At 37.9% G+C, this 18,760-nt stretch overlaps 1 protein-coding gene across 1 annotated transcript; it reads right to left on the bottom strand.

Annotated features, from left to right (window-relative positions):
• Window positions 1–10,687: 10,687 nt before the first annotated feature.
• LOC100694795 (hydroperoxide isomerase ALOXE3) lies at window positions 10,688–17,413 on the bottom strand. The gene is made up of 15 exons (XM_019359969.2): window positions 17,282–17,413; window positions 16,949–17,126; window positions 16,331–16,535; window positions 16,107–16,188; window positions 15,720–15,842; window positions 15,499–15,602; window positions 15,021–15,187; window positions 14,750–14,893; window positions 14,084–14,287; window positions 13,833–13,919; window positions 13,550–13,719; window positions 12,522–12,643; window positions 11,877–11,977; window positions 11,323–11,493; window positions 10,688–11,147 (listed from the first exon to the last, which is right to left on the bottom strand). The coding sequence occupies exons 2-15, from the start codon at window positions 17,099–17,101 to the stop codon at window positions 10,968–10,970; spliced, it is 2,013 nt and encodes a 670-aa protein (XP_019215514.1). The 5' UTR covers window positions 17,102–17,126; window positions 17,282–17,413; the 3' UTR covers window positions 10,688–10,967.
• Window positions 17,414–18,760: the final 1,347 nt, after the last annotated feature.

The following is an 18,760-nucleotide window of genomic DNA, read 5'->3' as shown; positions in this document are numbered from 1 at the left end:
GGTGAACACCGAACACCAAATCACAACTGCAGTTGGCTTAAGGCGCTTTATTTTGTAAGGTAAAGACCCTACAATTACACAGAGAAAACCCCAACAATCAAAGGATCCCCATGAGCAAGCATTTGTTGACAGTGGGAAGAAAGAACTGCCTTTTAGAAGAAGAAACCTCCAGCAGAACCAGGGAGAGTCAGCCATCTGCTGCTGGGGATGAAGGAAAGGAAACTGGACAAAAGACATGGTGTGTAAGAAAACTTTAGATTAATAATAACCAATAATTAATGCAGATGTGTGTATAGTGAATGAAAAAAGGTGAATTAGGAAGAAACACTGAAAAAAAGCAGCCGAGAGCAGACAGGTGACCCTGGATTCAGAGTCCAGCACTAAGTATACGCTTTGTCAAAATGTAAGATTTTAAACATAATCTTAAAAGTAGAGAGGATGTTTGTCTACCAAATCCAAACTGGGAGCTGGTTCCACAAAAGAGAGGCCTGAAAGCTGAAGGCTCTCCGTCCTATTCTACTTTTAACTGCCCTAGGAACCACAAGTAAACAAGCAGATATGTACTATTACAGGAGTCCAGCCTGGAAGTAATAAATGCATGAACTAGTTTCTCAGCATCTCTCAGCAAGCATTAATTTGCTTAATATGCACATTGAAGGACATATCCTCACAGTGTTAGTGGAGACCAGGGTAATGTCATCAAGAGTAAGCATCTGGACAGTTTCTAAGAGTTTAGTTTTATCTTAATTTAGAAGCACAAAAGCAGAGGTCATGCAGGTCCTTACCGATGGATGAATAGATATCTATGAATTTGAGTCATTGAGCTTGACATCTTGTGTTTTTTTTTAGAGAATTTTAATGCATCTGATGTGACTTGCTGTGGAAAACTGTGTTAACAGCCTGTCCAATAAGTCTGTGCCCCACTTGTGTTTAGTGACACTTTTGTATTTCATTAGTATGTCACTTACCACTATTCAGTAAGTAATAACTGCATTTTGTATAAGTATATACTTTTTGTGGGGCTCCATACTGTCTGTGACTTGCTAATTAAGGTTAGCACTTCACTCTCTCTCATACAAATATTATCACTTTGGGCATCAAAAGACCAACATACTGACATTTATAATTCAGGCTTTAAAAGGATTTAAAACTAGTGGGTGGCATCAAGGTGGCTCTCTTTCATATACAGGCCATGACCCCGATGTTGTTGATATTGTAATATATGCAGCCACACAGTTCAGTTACAGCTCTATCAACAGCAGGTCATGCTATAAAAATGAAAATGTCAATACTCCAGTGAAATAAAAGAGAAAGAGAGAGTGTAACAATTCAAAGTGCACATTTCACAAATTTGAAACATCTAAAGAAGTTTTAAATACTTTTATTGTGATAGTTAAACGGTGGTAAGAGTGGCAGATGGGTTCAAGTTGGGGCGTAATTACATCAGGGATCTTCTCTCAGCCCTACTTGTTTGCAATGGTGATGGACAGGTTGACAGATTCTCATTGGAAGTGAGCAGAATAATAATAATAATGGATCGCATTTATATAGCGCTTTTTGAGACGGAAAGAGGAAGGACCTCAGGGAAGGTTCATGGATGTAAGTGAAGGAGGAGCTGGAGAGGGTTTGTGTGACAGAAGAGGATGCTAGCGATAGGATGAGATGCAAGTAGATGATGGCGACCTTTAAAGGTAGAAAAATAGGAAGAAATACAACAATATACAAACAAAGGACATTTGAAATCCGAGTGTTATGATTGGCTTTTCTAAGGAATAAACAAACCTGTGTTTGCTTAGTGTACGAGCTCAGTGTGGTACCTTTAAAATAATGATGTCCCAGAATTTCAAACTATGCTGGAAAAATGATCAAATATGAAGATCACACCACCTTCACACTAGCATCCAATTACTACTGCAGGTCACAAACTTCTGGAATCAGTTTGTTTACTTTCTTTGCTTTATTTGGCTTTACTATTTACCTTTGGAATTACTTTTGTAAGACATGAAAAAGGAAAACTTTTTAATATTTATTCATCAGACAAAAATCTTTCAAGATTCATATACAACAAAATGTAAATTAAAAGATTAAAGGATAACCAATCTGATTCAATCTAATACTGTGGTGGTGTTTTGTTTCTTTTTAAGAAATCAGACGTTTAAAAAAATGCATCAGATCATAATAATTTGCACACATATGACAAAATTAAATTTAGATGAAAGGGAGAACAGAGTTTCTTTCTTTGATGAAGCAACTAGTTAGTCAGCAGATGGCTAAAAGGAAGGCACGACATGTTCTTTGATTTATTACTTCAAATCCCCACAGTCACTGAAGGATATGCTCTCTTTTTTATGATACAGCCACAAAGCTTCATTATAGCTGTGTGTGAAGGCTGGCAGGTTTCAGATAAAACTGAAGACCAAACCTTGTACATAGTTACAGGCATTAATGCAAATACCATTGTAAATAACTGTGTCACAGAACTGTGAGAAACCACCACACTTACACCTCATGCTGCACCACCAGTTAATTCTTACCATGAAGTAAAGTGGGTCGATCTGCTTCGATATAAACTTTTAAGTGTTCTTTCTGGTAAGTAGCCTTAGAGAAGTTTAATCACAATAAGCAGGCAGTGGAATTTTTTTTCCACCTTCGCCTGCTTGCATTTTCAAATTTCATTATATCAATAGCAGCAGTAACTGAAGCCACCTTGAAATTTTCACAGCTACAGAGTCGATGAAGCTTTGATTGTGTGCTCGCTCTGGTAGACAACAAAAAAATAGTCTGATGACCTTTAGAGGAATGGCTATGGTGGATAATCTCCTTCAGTCTCCATAACTCACACACACCACCACACAGCAGAAAACAGCGAACGATTCAAACTTTTGTTTGCTCAAATAAGGCCTGCGATTTCGATATTAGATCAGTTCATCTTTCAGATCACTGACCTGTTATGAGATATCTAAAGATCTTCATTTCACTTCTTGGCTGCTTATTTGGGGGCCAAGGGGGCAAGCAAACAATTCTTTTATTGAGATAAACCATCAAGACGGTAAGAGATCCACAGGGAAGTGGAAATAGCCAACCCAAACACATGTAGGTCCCTCTGTGTGTGTGTGTGTGTGTGTGTGTGTGTGTGTGTGTGTGTGTGTGTGTGTGTGTGTGTGTGTGTGTGTGCTAGAAACGGTTGTGAAGCCAGTTTGTCTCTTTTCCTCTTTCCTCACATAACATGATGAAACACACAATAAGAGAAGGAAGCCTCTGACTGAATGGAAGTGAAAAACCCTCTTAGACTGTGTTATGGTTCTTCTTTGGAAACCTGTCACTGGGATCTATCAGTGCTGTTATGAAGTGCTATTATAATATTATGAATGTCATGAATGAAGAGATACCAAATGATTGACGCTGGCCTGTGCTGTTGCCTCACAGCAAGAAGATCTTTCTGTGTGGAATTTCTATGTTCTCCCCATGTCTCCAGGTACTCCGGCTTACTTCCACAGTCCAAAGACAAGCAATTAGTGGGGTTAGGTTAATTGGTATTTGGTGAGTGGTAAATTGGTAAATTACTCATAGGTGTGAATGCCCTGCAATAGACTGGCAACCCGTCCCCCCACCCTATGTTAGCTGAGATAGGCTCTAGCCTCTCTTTGTGATCATGAACTGGATAAGCGGAAGAAAATGGGTGGATGGTGTAAGATTGGTCAGGGAGGCGGGCCAATATCTCATTCTGAGACTGCTCCAGAAAACTTCACGGTGAGGGGTGCGACTTATCCAATCTCATTTGATAAATCAATATGTAGACGTAATGATTCATAACACCTGTGAAGATGGACTGTCTCAGATAAAATGCTGATAAATGCTTTTTCATGAAAAAGCATTTTTTTTCATTAGGGGTGCAAATTGCCTTAATGTGTCCGATGAAATGGGCTATAATTTCGGTAAATTATGCCACCCTCTGAACTGAGCTTTAGAAGATATTCTGATGCTTCCTCTTATTAAAAAAAGATGTATAATATTTATAAATTCTATTATTGCATCCAATTCAATTTTATTTAATTTAAATATTGCCAAAAAACATAAACAGTCGCCTGAAGACGGGTTATATTGAAAGGTAAAGACCTAATACAGAGAAACCCCAACAATCAGATGACCCTTTCCATGTTCCCTTCTAAGTGCATTTGTATATGCTTATGCGTGTTTATGTGTGTTTTCCATGACTATGTGTACAACACAAACATGCACACACAAATGCAGTTGTGGACAAGAGCCCCCCCCCCCCCCCACACACACACACACACACAGTTTAATGTCAAGTAAAAGTAATAAAAATAGGTTTTATTTCACCTCATAGTGATCATGGTGGATTTCATTCTTCTTAGTTTATTACTTACAAGCTACGATTTTGTGAAAAATCCAAATCAGGCTTTAGACCAGTACGCCACAGCTTATACAGGCGCAGTGTTGTTATTGTTTTGTTCTTTCTGTGCTTGTTATTGCACTGACATCCTTCAGAAGTACTCATGTTATGAAAACGCAATACATTATAACTTACCCTTCTCCTGTTGGAGATGCTCCCCGCTGCTGTAACAATGCAGCATATGAAATACATGAGGAATAAATAAAAACGTGCAGAAGCCTGATAAACAATCCCCCTAAACATTCACACAATAATATTATGCTTATTTGAAAACACACTGTTATTTTGTGGGAATTTTCCCCCCTGTTTTTTGACTTATTAAAGAAGGCTGTTTATTGCACTTAGAGACTTTCCAAACATTTTCTTTTCCTGTGAAGGTAAAGCAGTTCCTCTAGAGCAGCGTGTTGAACTTAGCTCAGCTCACCTCTGTGAGCACTAAGAATTTCTGATACCACTTGTCCTTGTAAATGAGGAGAGAAATGAAGTTAACTGGCAACCCTGCATCAGCAATAAGATTTTCTTCCATCTCATTTTCTTTATTCTTCTAAAACCAAGTTATATGCTGTGTGTCTAAGAAATGTTCGCATAATAATAGTAGTAGTGCAGTTTTACGTTATAAACCCTGTGCAATCCATATGAGTGTAGCTCATGCTCCCACTAGAGGAAGCAAAAATGTAAAAATTAAAGGTAAGGTGGCTCCGTCCTGGCCATGAACAGTGTCTGCAACAGCTCTGAACGAGTCAATGTCATGGCTAAATTACCACTAAGTGATAGGATGAAACATTAAATGGAAATAATCTCACCTAGACTAAAAGATTTTTGGTCTGCTTTGGTTGAAAAATGTTGTTATGGACATATAGGCCAATGGGATCAGCGAGTTCTTCAGAGGCTTCATTTAAAAAAGATGTAAGATGTTTCTACCCATGTCCCACCACCTCTTCAGAGAGGAGTTTGCTCTATTTCCTCGATGTTGCTGACAACATTCCTAACAACTTTGGTTTTATGAGAATCAACAACAACAAAAAATAACCCGTTATTATGTGAGAGACTGAGCGTTACATTCTAGTCTGCTGTTTGAGGTTGTGTTTTGAACTTTAACCACTTGTCTAATTCAGGTTTGGGGGTGGGGGGTTGGAGCCTATCTCAACTGTCGTAAGGTGAAAGGTGGGGTACACCGTGGACAGGCTGGCAGTCCATCATAGGGCTAACAGAGAGAGACAGACAACCATTCACACCTACACAGTGTGGCCAAATTAAGTGGTAAATGGACTGGTTCTTATATAGCACTTTTTTACTCTACTTGAGCACTCAAAGCACTTTATACAGCATGCCTCATTCGCCCAATCATATCAGCACTTTTTTTCTATGACTAAGTGGTCTTCTATCTAACATTTGCACACATTCAGAAGGCAATGAATGCATCAGAGAACAACGTGGGGTTCAGTATCTTGCTCAAGGATATTTTGGCATGCAGACTGTACAAGCAAGGGATCAAACCACCAACCTTCCAATTAGTGGATGACCTATTCAACCTGCTCTTGAGCAGGAGGTTGGACAGTGGTTAGAATCAACCACTTAGCTGAACATTAATGTCAGCAGTGCTAACCACTGGACCGGCATCCCACACTATTTCTGGTTTTCAGTCATTATTTCCACTTTGTTTTGAAATACTCACCTATTGTCCCGTGCTTCTCGTGTTTAATGTTTTTGTGACCCATCCTATTTAGTTTCACTCGTCACTCTCCTCTCTGCATTGCTCTGTTACACTTTGTGTTTGGAACTTTGTTTCTCACAGTTCTCATGCATTTCCGATGCCATGTACCCAGGCTTACTCTGCCAGAGTCTTGTGATTTTAATAACTTTGCCTAAACATTGACTTCTACCAACGCATGACTTAAATAACATTCTTTGATTTTTTTTTTTTTTTAGTCTTAAGTCAAGAATTTCTGTTAGAAACTGCAGCTAGAAACTCTCTTCAGAATTACACTTTAATAAACCTCTAGAATTTTTGGCATAGAGGGTTTTAAAAAATTCAAACGGCAGTATTGCACACAGGCTGACAGAAGCTCAGTTGGCTGACTTATATTTGAATCATGATTTGAAAAATTTCCATGGGCCCACTCAACTCCATTTCAACATGAATTGCAGACCAAACTGACATTAAATGTTACCTAACATATAGCATTTATTTTCGAGACTTGGAAACTATAAACCTTCTTTGCTGGACAGTCATGCATGTAAGCTCTGGGTCTCAATTAAACTGAAATGCATAATTAATTAGGTTTTCTAACACCAGTAGACTATTTTCACTAAGATTATCTATTGAAGAATGTTAAAATCCATACAAAACTCAATAAGCTCCATCGAAGTGACAGATGTAGTTGAATCTCATTAAATAGCAAACATCTATACTTGTCCAAAATATTGCACATAGATTATTTTTTACTGCCTGACTGAATATTAATTAAGAAGTTCAGATGATGGTGTGAAAAAGACAAGATTAAGTGAAAAAAAAAAAACTGAATTAGGCCGTGAAGGCTTTATAAACATATTATTTTCCTTCAGTAAATCTGAACTGGTCTGCACGAAACAAATAATGCATGTGTCGTATCATGTTAGTCTAAATCTGGCTAAATTTGTAGGTCAGCGTGACCTCTCTGACTAGCCATTTATGAGGTTTGATTTTATTCTGTTTGTTATTTTGAGTGACTAAATAAATACATGATGAATGTCACACAACCTTATTCTTTGACAAAAGTTCTTTGTTTTCCTACCCGCTAAAAGGCATGGCAATTTCCAGCTGAAGTGTGAATACAATGTCATTACATGTACATGCTTACAAAAGTGCCTTGTATTATTATCTGCCACTGGTTCTTCATCCCTACTTTACTTGCTACGATAATGATTATCATCTGAAATGAGTCTTTTCTGTTCATTTATATCTTGTTTTATTGTTATTTGGTGCTCCAGAATAGAAAAAAGGTGGCTAAATAAACAATACACAATACACCATAATAGCTAAGTTCAAGTACACAAACCCGCTTGCTTGGCTGTAATATGAACAAGGTTATCACTGTGCTACACTGGAAAGTTCTGGATGTTTCCCTGCAGGGACTTCACTTTACCCTTACAGGAAACCACAAATTTTCAGGGAACAGTGGGGGAGGCTTTTTTTGTCAACCTCAATCAGCGCCAGCTTTCCAGAGGAGATAAGGCAGGGCAAAATGTTGCATCCTACAAACAGACAGAGGAAGTGAGAGAGTCTCTATGTGAACCGATCCACAGACTGTTGAAACTCCAGCACAGTTACAAATTGCAAATACTCTTCTGTTAGAATGAAGATGATTTCCTTCCCCCCAAAAGTGGTGCTTCAGGTTCAGAGTTTGGCTTAATGCTGCACATATCACAACACGCAAGTGAACAGAGCAACTTTAGAGTCTTATTTAGCAAAAACAAGAGAGTTGGTGTGACAGAAGAGGATGATAGGGATAGGGTGAGATGGAGGCAGATCGACCGCTCTGGAGAGATCCTGAAAGGAGCAGCTGAAAGAAAGTCTCCCTCCAATTCATGTTAATGTCTGCCTCATTTATTGTGATAATAATTTTAGTTAAAATTGTTTGAGACTGAGACAAAGATAGACTCACTGATGAGAATGTATTCATATTAAGTTACTGTATAGATGATGCTTCAGGATGCATGATTTAATATCAGTGGTCATCACAGTTATCATTAGGTCGCATACTATGAACAGAACTCACATGTCATCTAATCAAGTTACTAGCAAAAGATAAACCTAACCCCAAATGACTGAATAAATAACTTAAATATAAAATATATGACCTGAGTTGTGGAATGTCGTGTGGATGTCACACTTTGCTTCTCCTAGGCGTGAAATGAGCCTGCATTTCATCCACTAATTGGAAGGTTGGTGGTTTTGATCCCTTGCTTGTACAGTCTTGCAGTACCAGCAGAGGGTGATAATTTATTTAAAGCCAACAAGTTACCAAGGAGTAGTCTATTCCATAAAGGGCTATTCTAAAGTATGAAGGACTTTCAAGGGTCCTTCTGTGCCAGGTAAGATTAAGCTAGATGGCTGATATGTATTTACACATAAATGTATTAGTAATGTTTCCTTAAAGGTTTGCCCATGACTGTTTTCATGTTGGCTTTAAATAAATTGTCTTCTGTTACTACAAGGTCATGGTCGTCTAAGGAGCTTATGATTTATGTTTCTTGAAGTATTTTTCACTTTATATCTTAAAAGCTTCATCAAGTCAAAAGCCAACTGATGGAGAGACACAGATAGGAATTAAAGTTTGTTTTAGAACTGAAGAATGAGAGGTGAAATGCCTTCAAGAAATTTAAAGAAGTCCATTTGCTTTCTTTCCAAGCTCCTTAGGTAACTTAAGCATGCGTGTCCATATCACGTCTGGAGAGGCAAAGCGTGACATCCACACGATAGCCCAGCAGGTCTATTACATCCTTTTCCGTGATACTGGGTTGGGGTACAACTGCAAATACTCCTGTACTGCATCCCAGATGAAGCAGAAGGAATTGAATGTCTTTAAGGTATTGTTTTTAGCATAGTGTAGTTTGGGCTCTGCATAGACGCCTCAAAAATGTAACTGATTTCCAGTACATGCGTGCAGGTGATGCTCAGGGCAGAACAGTCCAACCTCGGACCGTGAATATACCAAATCCATCTGCAATGTTTCCGCTTTGGATATTTTCAATTAGGATTCTTTTATGAGCCACACAGTCATGTCTGATCTTTTTCTTTTTCCATATCAGGGTGGAGCTGTATCATAAACATGAGTTCTCTGTGACCTGCTGACTTGCACCATGTCAGTTCTGCTGAATAAAAATAAAGTGTTAGATAATCGATTATAGAAAGAACTTAATTTTGCAGTGAGTTAAGCAAAAGGAAATGAGAATTTTAGGATTAAAAATGTAGTTTAAAGACCATTGAAAAATCATGATCCTAAGAAAAGGTTTTTGAAGCAAAATGAACTGAATCATACGAAAAACACAAGAATTCAAGACTTTAGTCTAGTAATGTTATTCTCCTTCAAACGCAGGGATTATGTAATTGGGTCAGTTTGTTTGCATGTTTTTAAGGAATCTAGCATCCAGTTTTCAAGATCTTGTGTTCAAATTTTGTGTAATGGTAGAATAACAGCTTGAGCTGCTTTAATTTTGGTGAAAATCAGGTCAAGGTCACACCAAATGTGAAATCAGTGACCCTGATTGTTAGCATCCAAGGTCAACATATTGTAATATGTTGATGTCATCATATCATAATAAAAACAGGTTGAGGTCACCATGTTGTAATAAAACATCATAAAAACTTTTAGTACACCTGTTGCTCTTCAGGGTAAGTTACACTGTCTAAGTGCTCTTGTTTGGTATTTGTAATGTTGCGCGGGATATTTTATTGGCACATTTTGAGCAGCTTAGTCCCAGCTGTTTGAGTATTGTTGCTGAATATGTCCATCCCATTATAACCACAGTCTATCCACGGCTGCTTCCATTAGGATAACGCACCTCAAAGCTCAAATAATTGCAAACTGATTTGAACGTAACAGCAAGTCCAGTGTACATAGATGGCTTCCAGAGTACCAGATCTCAATCTAATTGAGCACCTTTGGGATGTAGTGAAATGGGAGATTTGGATCATGCATGCGTGACAAATCGGCAGGAACTGTGTGATGCATGAATCAAAATCTCTGAGGAATGTTTCCAGCACCTTGTTGAATGTATGCCAGAAATAACTGAGGCAGTAATGAAAGCAAACCTCAAACCACCACCACCAGTAGTAAGGTGTACCTAATAAAATGTAAGTATATATTAAATCGATTCCTCACATTTTGGCCATTGAACTGATTTCAGAACAAAATACAAAGACCTATAAAGATCAGTTTTAAAGAAATATGATACACATTCCAACAGCAAGTAAGAATGAGGGGTAATGGAGGCCCACAGGTTTTAGGTAAGGTGGCCATTTTATTAATGCCTGCGAACAATGTGCGATTGCTCTCTCTATATGCCATACTTTGAAAATACTTTGTATAGTGCAAAGTCCTGCTAATTTGCAGTAACCAAACTTGACAATTTACAGTATGATCTAAAAAAATTAAAAAATTTCTACAGTGGAACATAAAAAGATAAAATTGTAAATTGTTATAGAAGCTCACCCCCCAAAACCCCCCAAAACAAACAAACAAACAAATGATAAAAAAGGTGTTAAGACATAAAAAAGCAGAAAAACAACACTTTCCTTTTTTAATGTTTTAATGAAATCAAAGTGTCTTTAGATGTGGGAGTAGCACAGCATTTTTCATTTCTCATCAGAACTTAATGAAGATTGTTAGCTCGACTATCTGTCTGGGAGAAACCCAACACTTGTCTCATTTGTGTTTATTTTTGTTTAATCTGTTAATTGAAGACCTCAAAATAGATTGTTAGTTGAATAATTAAACAATGAACATATAAACTATGATTTTTTTCCCAACAAAGAAACGTCATCATTTTTAGCAATTAACGGGCCTAATATTCAAATGGCCACGCTGTTTTCTATCTCCGATGGATCCATGCAGGTGTATGGGATTTCTAAGCGCTTGTTTCTGGCTTTGATGACTAAACTCAAATCTTCAAGCTCCATCTGGAAATCCTTTAATATCTTGCGGGGAATCTCCTCAGTGAAATGCTCCTCCGGGTACTGGCCAAGAGGGACCTGATGAGAACAGTGATACATTTAGCTTTTCTTCAACAACATTCAAATTGTTATCAAATTAGTTTCATTATTATATTCATTTGTAGATTTTTTTTAATGACATAGTAATATACTTCACAAAAAATTGACTGTAAACATAATTTCTGTCATTCTTAATGAAATCTTTGCTGCTTACAAAGTCACTGGACTGCTTGCTGAGCAGCCACATGGTGGCCATGCCCTGAACTGTTACGTTGACGTCAGGGAAGGTCGCCAACATCGCGGCCTCGCTTGTCGTCCCCTTTGTGGTCGGTGGCGGGAGTTGCAGGGAGATGGGAGTGTTGGGCATCCAGCCACCATAGTCATACTGCATTTAATCAATAAGTAAAGGATAACTGATTAATAAGAGCAATAATCAATGTGTTTAATTCCTTCTTTGTTTTTCAGTATTGTTGGCACTTTCTTGCTATTGCAGTCTCTTTGCATGACCATCAGTTTGAGATTATTTTATTGTAGGAGAAATCAAACAATTTTTGAACTTGTATTATATTTAGAAAAACTAACTACTTAACCTAACTTTGGTGTTTCTTGAAATAACACCATATTTTTGTTTAAAAGTTTAAGTTTAAAATGAATATTTGCACTACAGAGCTGTTCATCGCCGGTTTACTCTACAGTTCAGTTTAGAAATAACCTAGAATTTTCTGAACATGAAACACTTGAATAACTCCATGAATTACAGGGACTCACCTGTCCATAGTTCACGGCTGCATGCTGGGCTGAGCAAGTGAAGATCACCATGGTGACAAACTTGACCAGCTCGGTCACACAAGTGAATCTCCGCGGAATTCCTGTTAATCGGAAAGAATTACTTAAAGAAGACCAAATGAAAGTTAGACTTATGCTTGCTTATAATACACCTATAACATACAGCTGCGGTAAAAACAAAGTAAACCCAGTTTAATTCTTAAATTTAATGTATTAGAAAATAATCCAAATAATCTGATTAGTCTTCAAGGCAGTTGCAAATCCTCCCAGAATTGGATGTCCCAGCAAACTCACCCTAATGCAATGCTTAGAGAAACTGCAAAAAAAACCCAAAGCCCCATCTAACACTCTGAAGGCCTCAACTAGCATGTCATGACAGTTCAATTAAAAAAACAAAAAACAAAACACTGAACAAGTTTGGCTTCTTCTTTTAAACTTGAGCTGGTTGTGCAGCCACAGGACCTGGGCACCTTACAGTCTCAGGTTGTATTTACCTGCTAAGGATCATTATAATTTTTGTGCCCTTAGAATTGAAAGAGGGTGTATGTTGTTGTTTTTTTGGTTTTTTTTTTTTTTACCATGACTGTATATAGTATATTAAGAATTGAGATATTCTTTGAAGCTTACCTGTTTCTGCCCGAGAAAGGAATCCATGTTCAAAAATATCCAAAATCCACTTCTGAAGTTCAGAGTCCTGCTCGACTTCGCTGTCAGTCTTGTAATAGTAGCTGAGAATTCCCTGCACAAACCTTTGAGAAATGGGAATAAACTGAGTAAAATATGTGTTTTATTATAGATTTTATGCACACATTAGGTAGATGAGACACTCTGTGTGTAAAGTGCTTAAAAAATAAAAGGTGAAGACAGCTGAAGACATGATTATGCCATAAATAAATCTTTTGTCTGTGTGTATTTAAATGGCACTGAACACCAACATGACCTTTTAGTGATGACACATTACGTGATGATTATGTTTATTCTTGTGTGGACTGTGGATGGACTGAGGGATAGCATTGGCCTTTCAGCTGGTTGAGCTAAAAATGACTCTTAGACAAAACACACAATAAATTTCTTTAGTTTTCTTTCTTATTTTTTGTCAAGTTTGACCAATAAAACTAGTGTGAGGAGGCTTTGGTGCACTTTTTTTCAATTACTTGTTCAATTTAAAAAAACCCTAAATTTTCACAAGTTCTTTATAAAAAAAATATAAGAGCAAAACCACACTGAAAACAGACTTAACACAACAACAAAACCTAGATAAAAAATTTTAAATTTAAAGAAACAAACAAACAAATAAAAATACATATATAAACCCTGACCCAGTCTCTTGGGTCTATGTCGGCACAGGGAACTTTTTCAAAGCTTCTTAATCTCAAGAGTTCACTTCCTGGTTGAATAAAGGTTTAAAAAACATTTAATAATAGTTTTTTTTTATCATTAACCTCATATTTTGTGTGCCGCTACAGGGTGGTAGGAGTGAGGTTTGGTTGGTTATTTTTTGAGTTAGGAGTCACAGGCTGTTGTACTTTCCTGTTACCAATGGCTGCTTTGTCAGTTATTAATTTTGGATTATTTCAATACTTTGAAATGCAACATCAATAACATCATAACAGTTAGCAACATAAAGCTGAAAAGAATTTGGAACACAATGGTACCTGTGGATGATATCCCAAATCTTTAGTCCATCATCCCTGTAGTAGAAGTTTGGCACAGCCTCCAGCCCACGTTCAGCAATGTCATCTGGCATACAGAGGGAGCTGTAGGTCATTGAGGACACTGACCTCTGCAGGATGGTAAACATGCCCTCTCCACCCGATGCTGCAAACTAGAGAACGGGCAGCTCATGGTTAGAGACAAATGTTGTACATGACACTGAAAATGAAACAGTTCTTTAGTGTGCTAGTCATCGCATAAAATATTAATATTTTTACTGCTTACCTGAGTGAAACTGCCAGTCTCAGATATGAGAAGACTTCGAGCTAAGAGGTTGACATGCAGTGAGTAGCGTGTGTGAGGTTTGAGAAGCTGAGGGAAAGAGGAAACGACATTAGCAAGACGATCATTTAATATATTGTTAGTACACTTTTTTAATATAGTGATGAAATTCATAGGTGGTATTAATATGCCACCCGTTATGGACAAATGCTTTCCACACCATTGAAATGAATGGTATAGCAAACGTCAGTTACCTTGTACAGAGGATGCACCATGGGCACGTTGCGCAGCAGTGACACTGCAAAAACCTCAGCCAGCAAGTGAGTGTGCAGAAGGTGAACATTGAGCTGATGCTCATTGAAATCTGCACTTCTTACAAAAATCTTGGCGATCAACCAGTCGTACTCAGAATCAGTAGGAAGAAAGATTGGATTGTCATCTGATGGAATCTGCTTCAGCTACAGAAGGACAGGGCGGAGTAGTCATTTGATACAGATGATCAAGTATACTGCTATAATCAATTACTGATCAAGGCTGATGAAATTTCAGTTACTGTTCTATATTTGGCAAGTTTATCTTTAAAGTTTGATACTCTGCTGTTCCCTTATGGGGAATTTCCACTGATTCCCTTCTAACAGAGAACAGTTTAACATGTTGCTTTTAATTAGTTTTTACTGATGCTATCTCTTTCTGCTCAGTAAATATGTTGCATCTGTTGCATCTGTGTGAGTGTATTGTACAGAATGAACTGTGAAGGCTGTTTGTGATTTTGGCGCCATAAAAGAAACTGACTTGATTTATCTACGTGTCAGACTCTGCAACCTGGAAATCACTATGGGATGATTATTTCCACAAGGCTAAGGCTCAGGCAGAACGGGAAAAGGGTGTATTATTAAATTAAAGCTTACTGTCTGAATTACCTGAATGGCAATCGGCATCAGCTTATCATCAGGAGCTTTGTGGAGCAGGACGAGAGGAGCCATCAAGTACTGCTTCTTCCCATTGATGGTGTTTGCTTTCACTCCATCCAGACGCTTGTAGTCACACAGGAATATGTTCCCTTTCTGTTTGAAAGTTCAGGATATTGTAGCAATGTGAATATAATGTTTGCTCATGTAAAAGTGAATTTGTTGAAAAGATCTAACTGATACAAGAAAAAATTCTTTCTCCTTTTTCACAAGAGACATTCACCTTCATTTCATCTGCCAGGCTGCACCGGACATGGGGAAAGACCATGTCATCAGTGACAGGGAAGTTACTGGGCAGGGCTGTACAAAGCTGAATCAACATGGGGTTGACACCATTTAGAAACTGGTAGCCAAAGAAAGCATCCTCTTTCCAGTGTTCCTGAACATATTCTGTGAAAAAGAAACATTTAAATTCAATTTCTGACTTAATGTCTTAAATGTCAGAAATTTAAGACATTAAGTCAACACCTTTCCGTAAATGTGTTGATACACATTCTTTACATTTTTAAACACTTATCATTAATGTAAAATAGAGCTTCACATTCTTCCAAGATTAGATTAAAACAAAACAACAAATGAACACATACTGTCATTAGTCATTATGGCAGCAGCTTATTATAGGAATAATTTTAGAGTAACAGCTAAGAACATATTATTGTTCATACAGTATAAGGACTCCATCATGCTGTGATGTTAGTTACCTGATATGTCAGTGTTTTTGCAGCAAAACACTCGATCGATGCCGTCAATATTATCCCACTTCTCCTTACAGTTATCCAGTCCCTTCAGCTTCAGCTCAGTCAGTCTGAAACAGAAGAACACATTTATTTAACTTCATTATGATACTTAATATACTTTTGATAAGTAAAGAGAGAAATATGTTTGTTTCTTGTGTATTTGTTCTATAATATTAGAACTTCACCCTGTGGAAGCAGTGTAGAAAAACTCAGTAGTTTTGGTGAAGGAGAACTGAACCTCATATGGCAGTGACGATGGGTTTTCTGCCTTCATGGAGTGAGGTATTCCCTCTGCATATGCATCCCAGCTGAGGAAACAAAGAAACAGCAGAGTGATGAGGAAGTTAATTACAGTATGACATGATATACTTTTTCTCTACAACATATGCAATAGTTTAATTTCTTTTAATTAATCCCAGCAGACAAAGAATATACTGTAATGCTTAATTTTAAGCTTAAATATATTTAAGCTTTAGGCTTAGTATTAGGATATTCAGCTATAACTGGAGAGCATTTGTATTCCAGTTTCAGGAGCTGTAAAGCTAAAACGTGTATAAGCTCTGAATTCTCACCGATAGTCTTCCTCTCGCTGCTGAATCTCCTGCTGCCGACTGTACCTGCCAAGATGATGGTTGTCTTCAAAGACTCTCAGAGCTAAATAAGAAAAAATGGTTTCAAGTTGTTCTTGTAAATATGGTATATTGGGAAATTGCTTTAGACTCGTTACAGACTTTGTGTTACATCTTCTGTGGTCTGTAACCAGTAACAAGATTTAAGATGAGCACATTTCCCAAACCTTTTCCATCCCTGAAGCGGTGCACCTTGCTATCAGCAATCCAGCGGTAGATGGGAAAGCTGTAGATGTTTCCTTCAGGGGATTTCACTTCCACCTTGGCACAAAACCAAGCGTCCTCTGGGAACAGTGGGAGAGACTGTTTGTCTAACTCTATCAGCAGAAGATTTCCAAGGGAAGTGGAGCAGGACACCTTAAACTTTGATACCTAAAGAAATGATATAGCAGTTTGGGCTGAGCTTACTTTGGTGCTTACATGCTGTTGCTGTAAGTCACAGTTAGTGTTCCCCTTACTTCCACTCCAAATAAGTAGGTAAATAAGTAAAGTTTATTTATGTAGTGCTTTTAACAGACATCACAGTCACAAAGTGCTAGACAACAATTAAGACACCATGCTAAAAAAAAACAGATAAAAAAAACAGCGAGCCTACGGGTCACAGACTGAAAAGCTCTGTCCCCCCCATAGTCTTGATACTTGTACGGGAGTCAACAGCACTGCGTGTAACAGGAAGTTGTGACAAATCGTCTGGATGATTTTGAAAAAAGAATTTCATTTGTATATAATGTCATATAGGAAACCTGAGAAACATTTAATCATGAAGATGCATATTTCAGACTTACGGCTCCTCTGACGAAGGATGAAGCCCCTTTCAAGCCCACGAGCCACGTGCGATCACTCTCCCCATCTGTGCCCACCAGCTTAATGAAGACATTGTTAAGAGTAGTGGAATTAAGGCGATCACCAGTGAATACGGTCACTTCATACTGCACCATTTTTCCTCTTGAATGTGGTCAAATCCTGGTGGGAAGACGTTATAATCATACTTAGCACTGATTTGGAAATGTAAACATGTAAACAGGACAATGGGAAAAGAAATGTAAGAGATTACGTTAAACTTCTTCTTTTTTTTTACCCATAATTTCTGACTGAAATCCAGTGAAAAGATCTCTTACCTTTATCAATAACAAGAAGAAGTTCTTCAGAACAACTGCTCTGTATCACCTCCACAACTTCTCTTTTTATTGATTTAAGCGGGGTGGTGGGGGGTGTTTCCAGTCAACTGCATCAGCCAGGCCTTGTGATGAGATGCTGGACATATATGAACAATTACTAAGCCTGAGAAACCACATTTCATCATGATGAATCAGCTCTGTTACAGTGAAATGTAGAATCATCAAAGCCAGCATAATTTGGGAGAATTTGCTACAACCACAAACACATCCACCTTAACAGTTTTGAAGTCATAAATACTTCTACCATGATAAAATGCTAAGTACATAGTACTGTGCAATAGTGTCCACCCTTCAGTTCTTTATATTTTGCTAATGAAATGGGTAATGTGCGCAGTAATTTATTTAAACAAAAACATACATGAGCATACAGCACATAAGGCAAAAGCTGCTTGCTGCCTTTTCTTCAGTTCTCTGTCACAATGATCCCATACTGCTTCAGTAACGTTGAGAGTTGGGCTCTGGGGAAGCCAATCCATGGCTGGTGCTGTTTTATTGTGTTTTTCTGTCCAGGTATGATTTTACTGCACTGACAGTGTCTTTGGGATCATTGTCACTCTAAAAAAAAAATAAGCTGCTGCCAGTCAGAAGCCTCAAAAAGTTGATTCTGTTCCTCTGGACATAGCACTAGCACCACTGAAAAACAATGGGCTGTTAGGTCAGCTTCTTGGTCATTAATATGCAAATTGTCATGACCATTGTTCAACAACCACTGATCAAAGACTATCGATCTATGATGATTAATCAATGGCCATAAGTACCATTCACAGAAGTTGGGGAATGGCTGCAATCAGAGCATTGTAATGGTAAAAGATGTATTCTTAGGCCCCCCTTCGATTCAGAGATCGGTCTTTCTCTTTTCACATGTACATCCTCATCATTGAAAGTGTGGCCACTGACTGCGGTGTCCTGGCCTGACAACTTAGCTCTTCTGTGTTGTGCTATCCGCTTAGACAGAGGTTATTTGGTTTCCCCACTGATTTTTTTTCCTGTTCCTTAAAAAGATTACTTTCAGATGTTGATCTGCTATAGACAGTTTCTTAGGGTGGCACACTGCACGCTGTGCTGAGATATGCCAAGTTTTTACCCAATAGCACATTGGGAATCCCTTTGTTGGTGCAAATTGTGTTACTTTGGCATTTTTCACAGATTCAATAAAAGAAGTACAAACAAATTGTTGTGAACAACACTGGTTCATCTCTTGCGTTAGATACCCTTTTCATTCTTGCATGATAAATGGGTCGGTTTTAAGTGGCTTGAAAAACAAAATAACATTCCTCTGAAAACAATCAGCTAGAAGGACCAGACTGAAAATAAGTGAAAAAGCAGCCAATGTCCAAAGAAAAAGGTTGAATGACCTCCAGAAAGCCTGGAGAACTATTGCTCAAGAGCACTTAAATAATTTCACAAAAATTCTTCAGA

The sequence above is a fragment of the Oreochromis niloticus genome, linkage group LG6, assembly GCF_001858045.2.
Source record: "Oreochromis niloticus isolate F11D_XX linkage group LG6, O_niloticus_UMD_NMBU, whole genome shotgun sequence".
Lineage (NCBI taxonomy): Eukaryota > Metazoa > Chordata > Actinopteri > Cichliformes > Cichlidae > Oreochromis > Oreochromis niloticus.
This window is presented reverse-complemented; position numbering and strand designations above follow the sequence as displayed.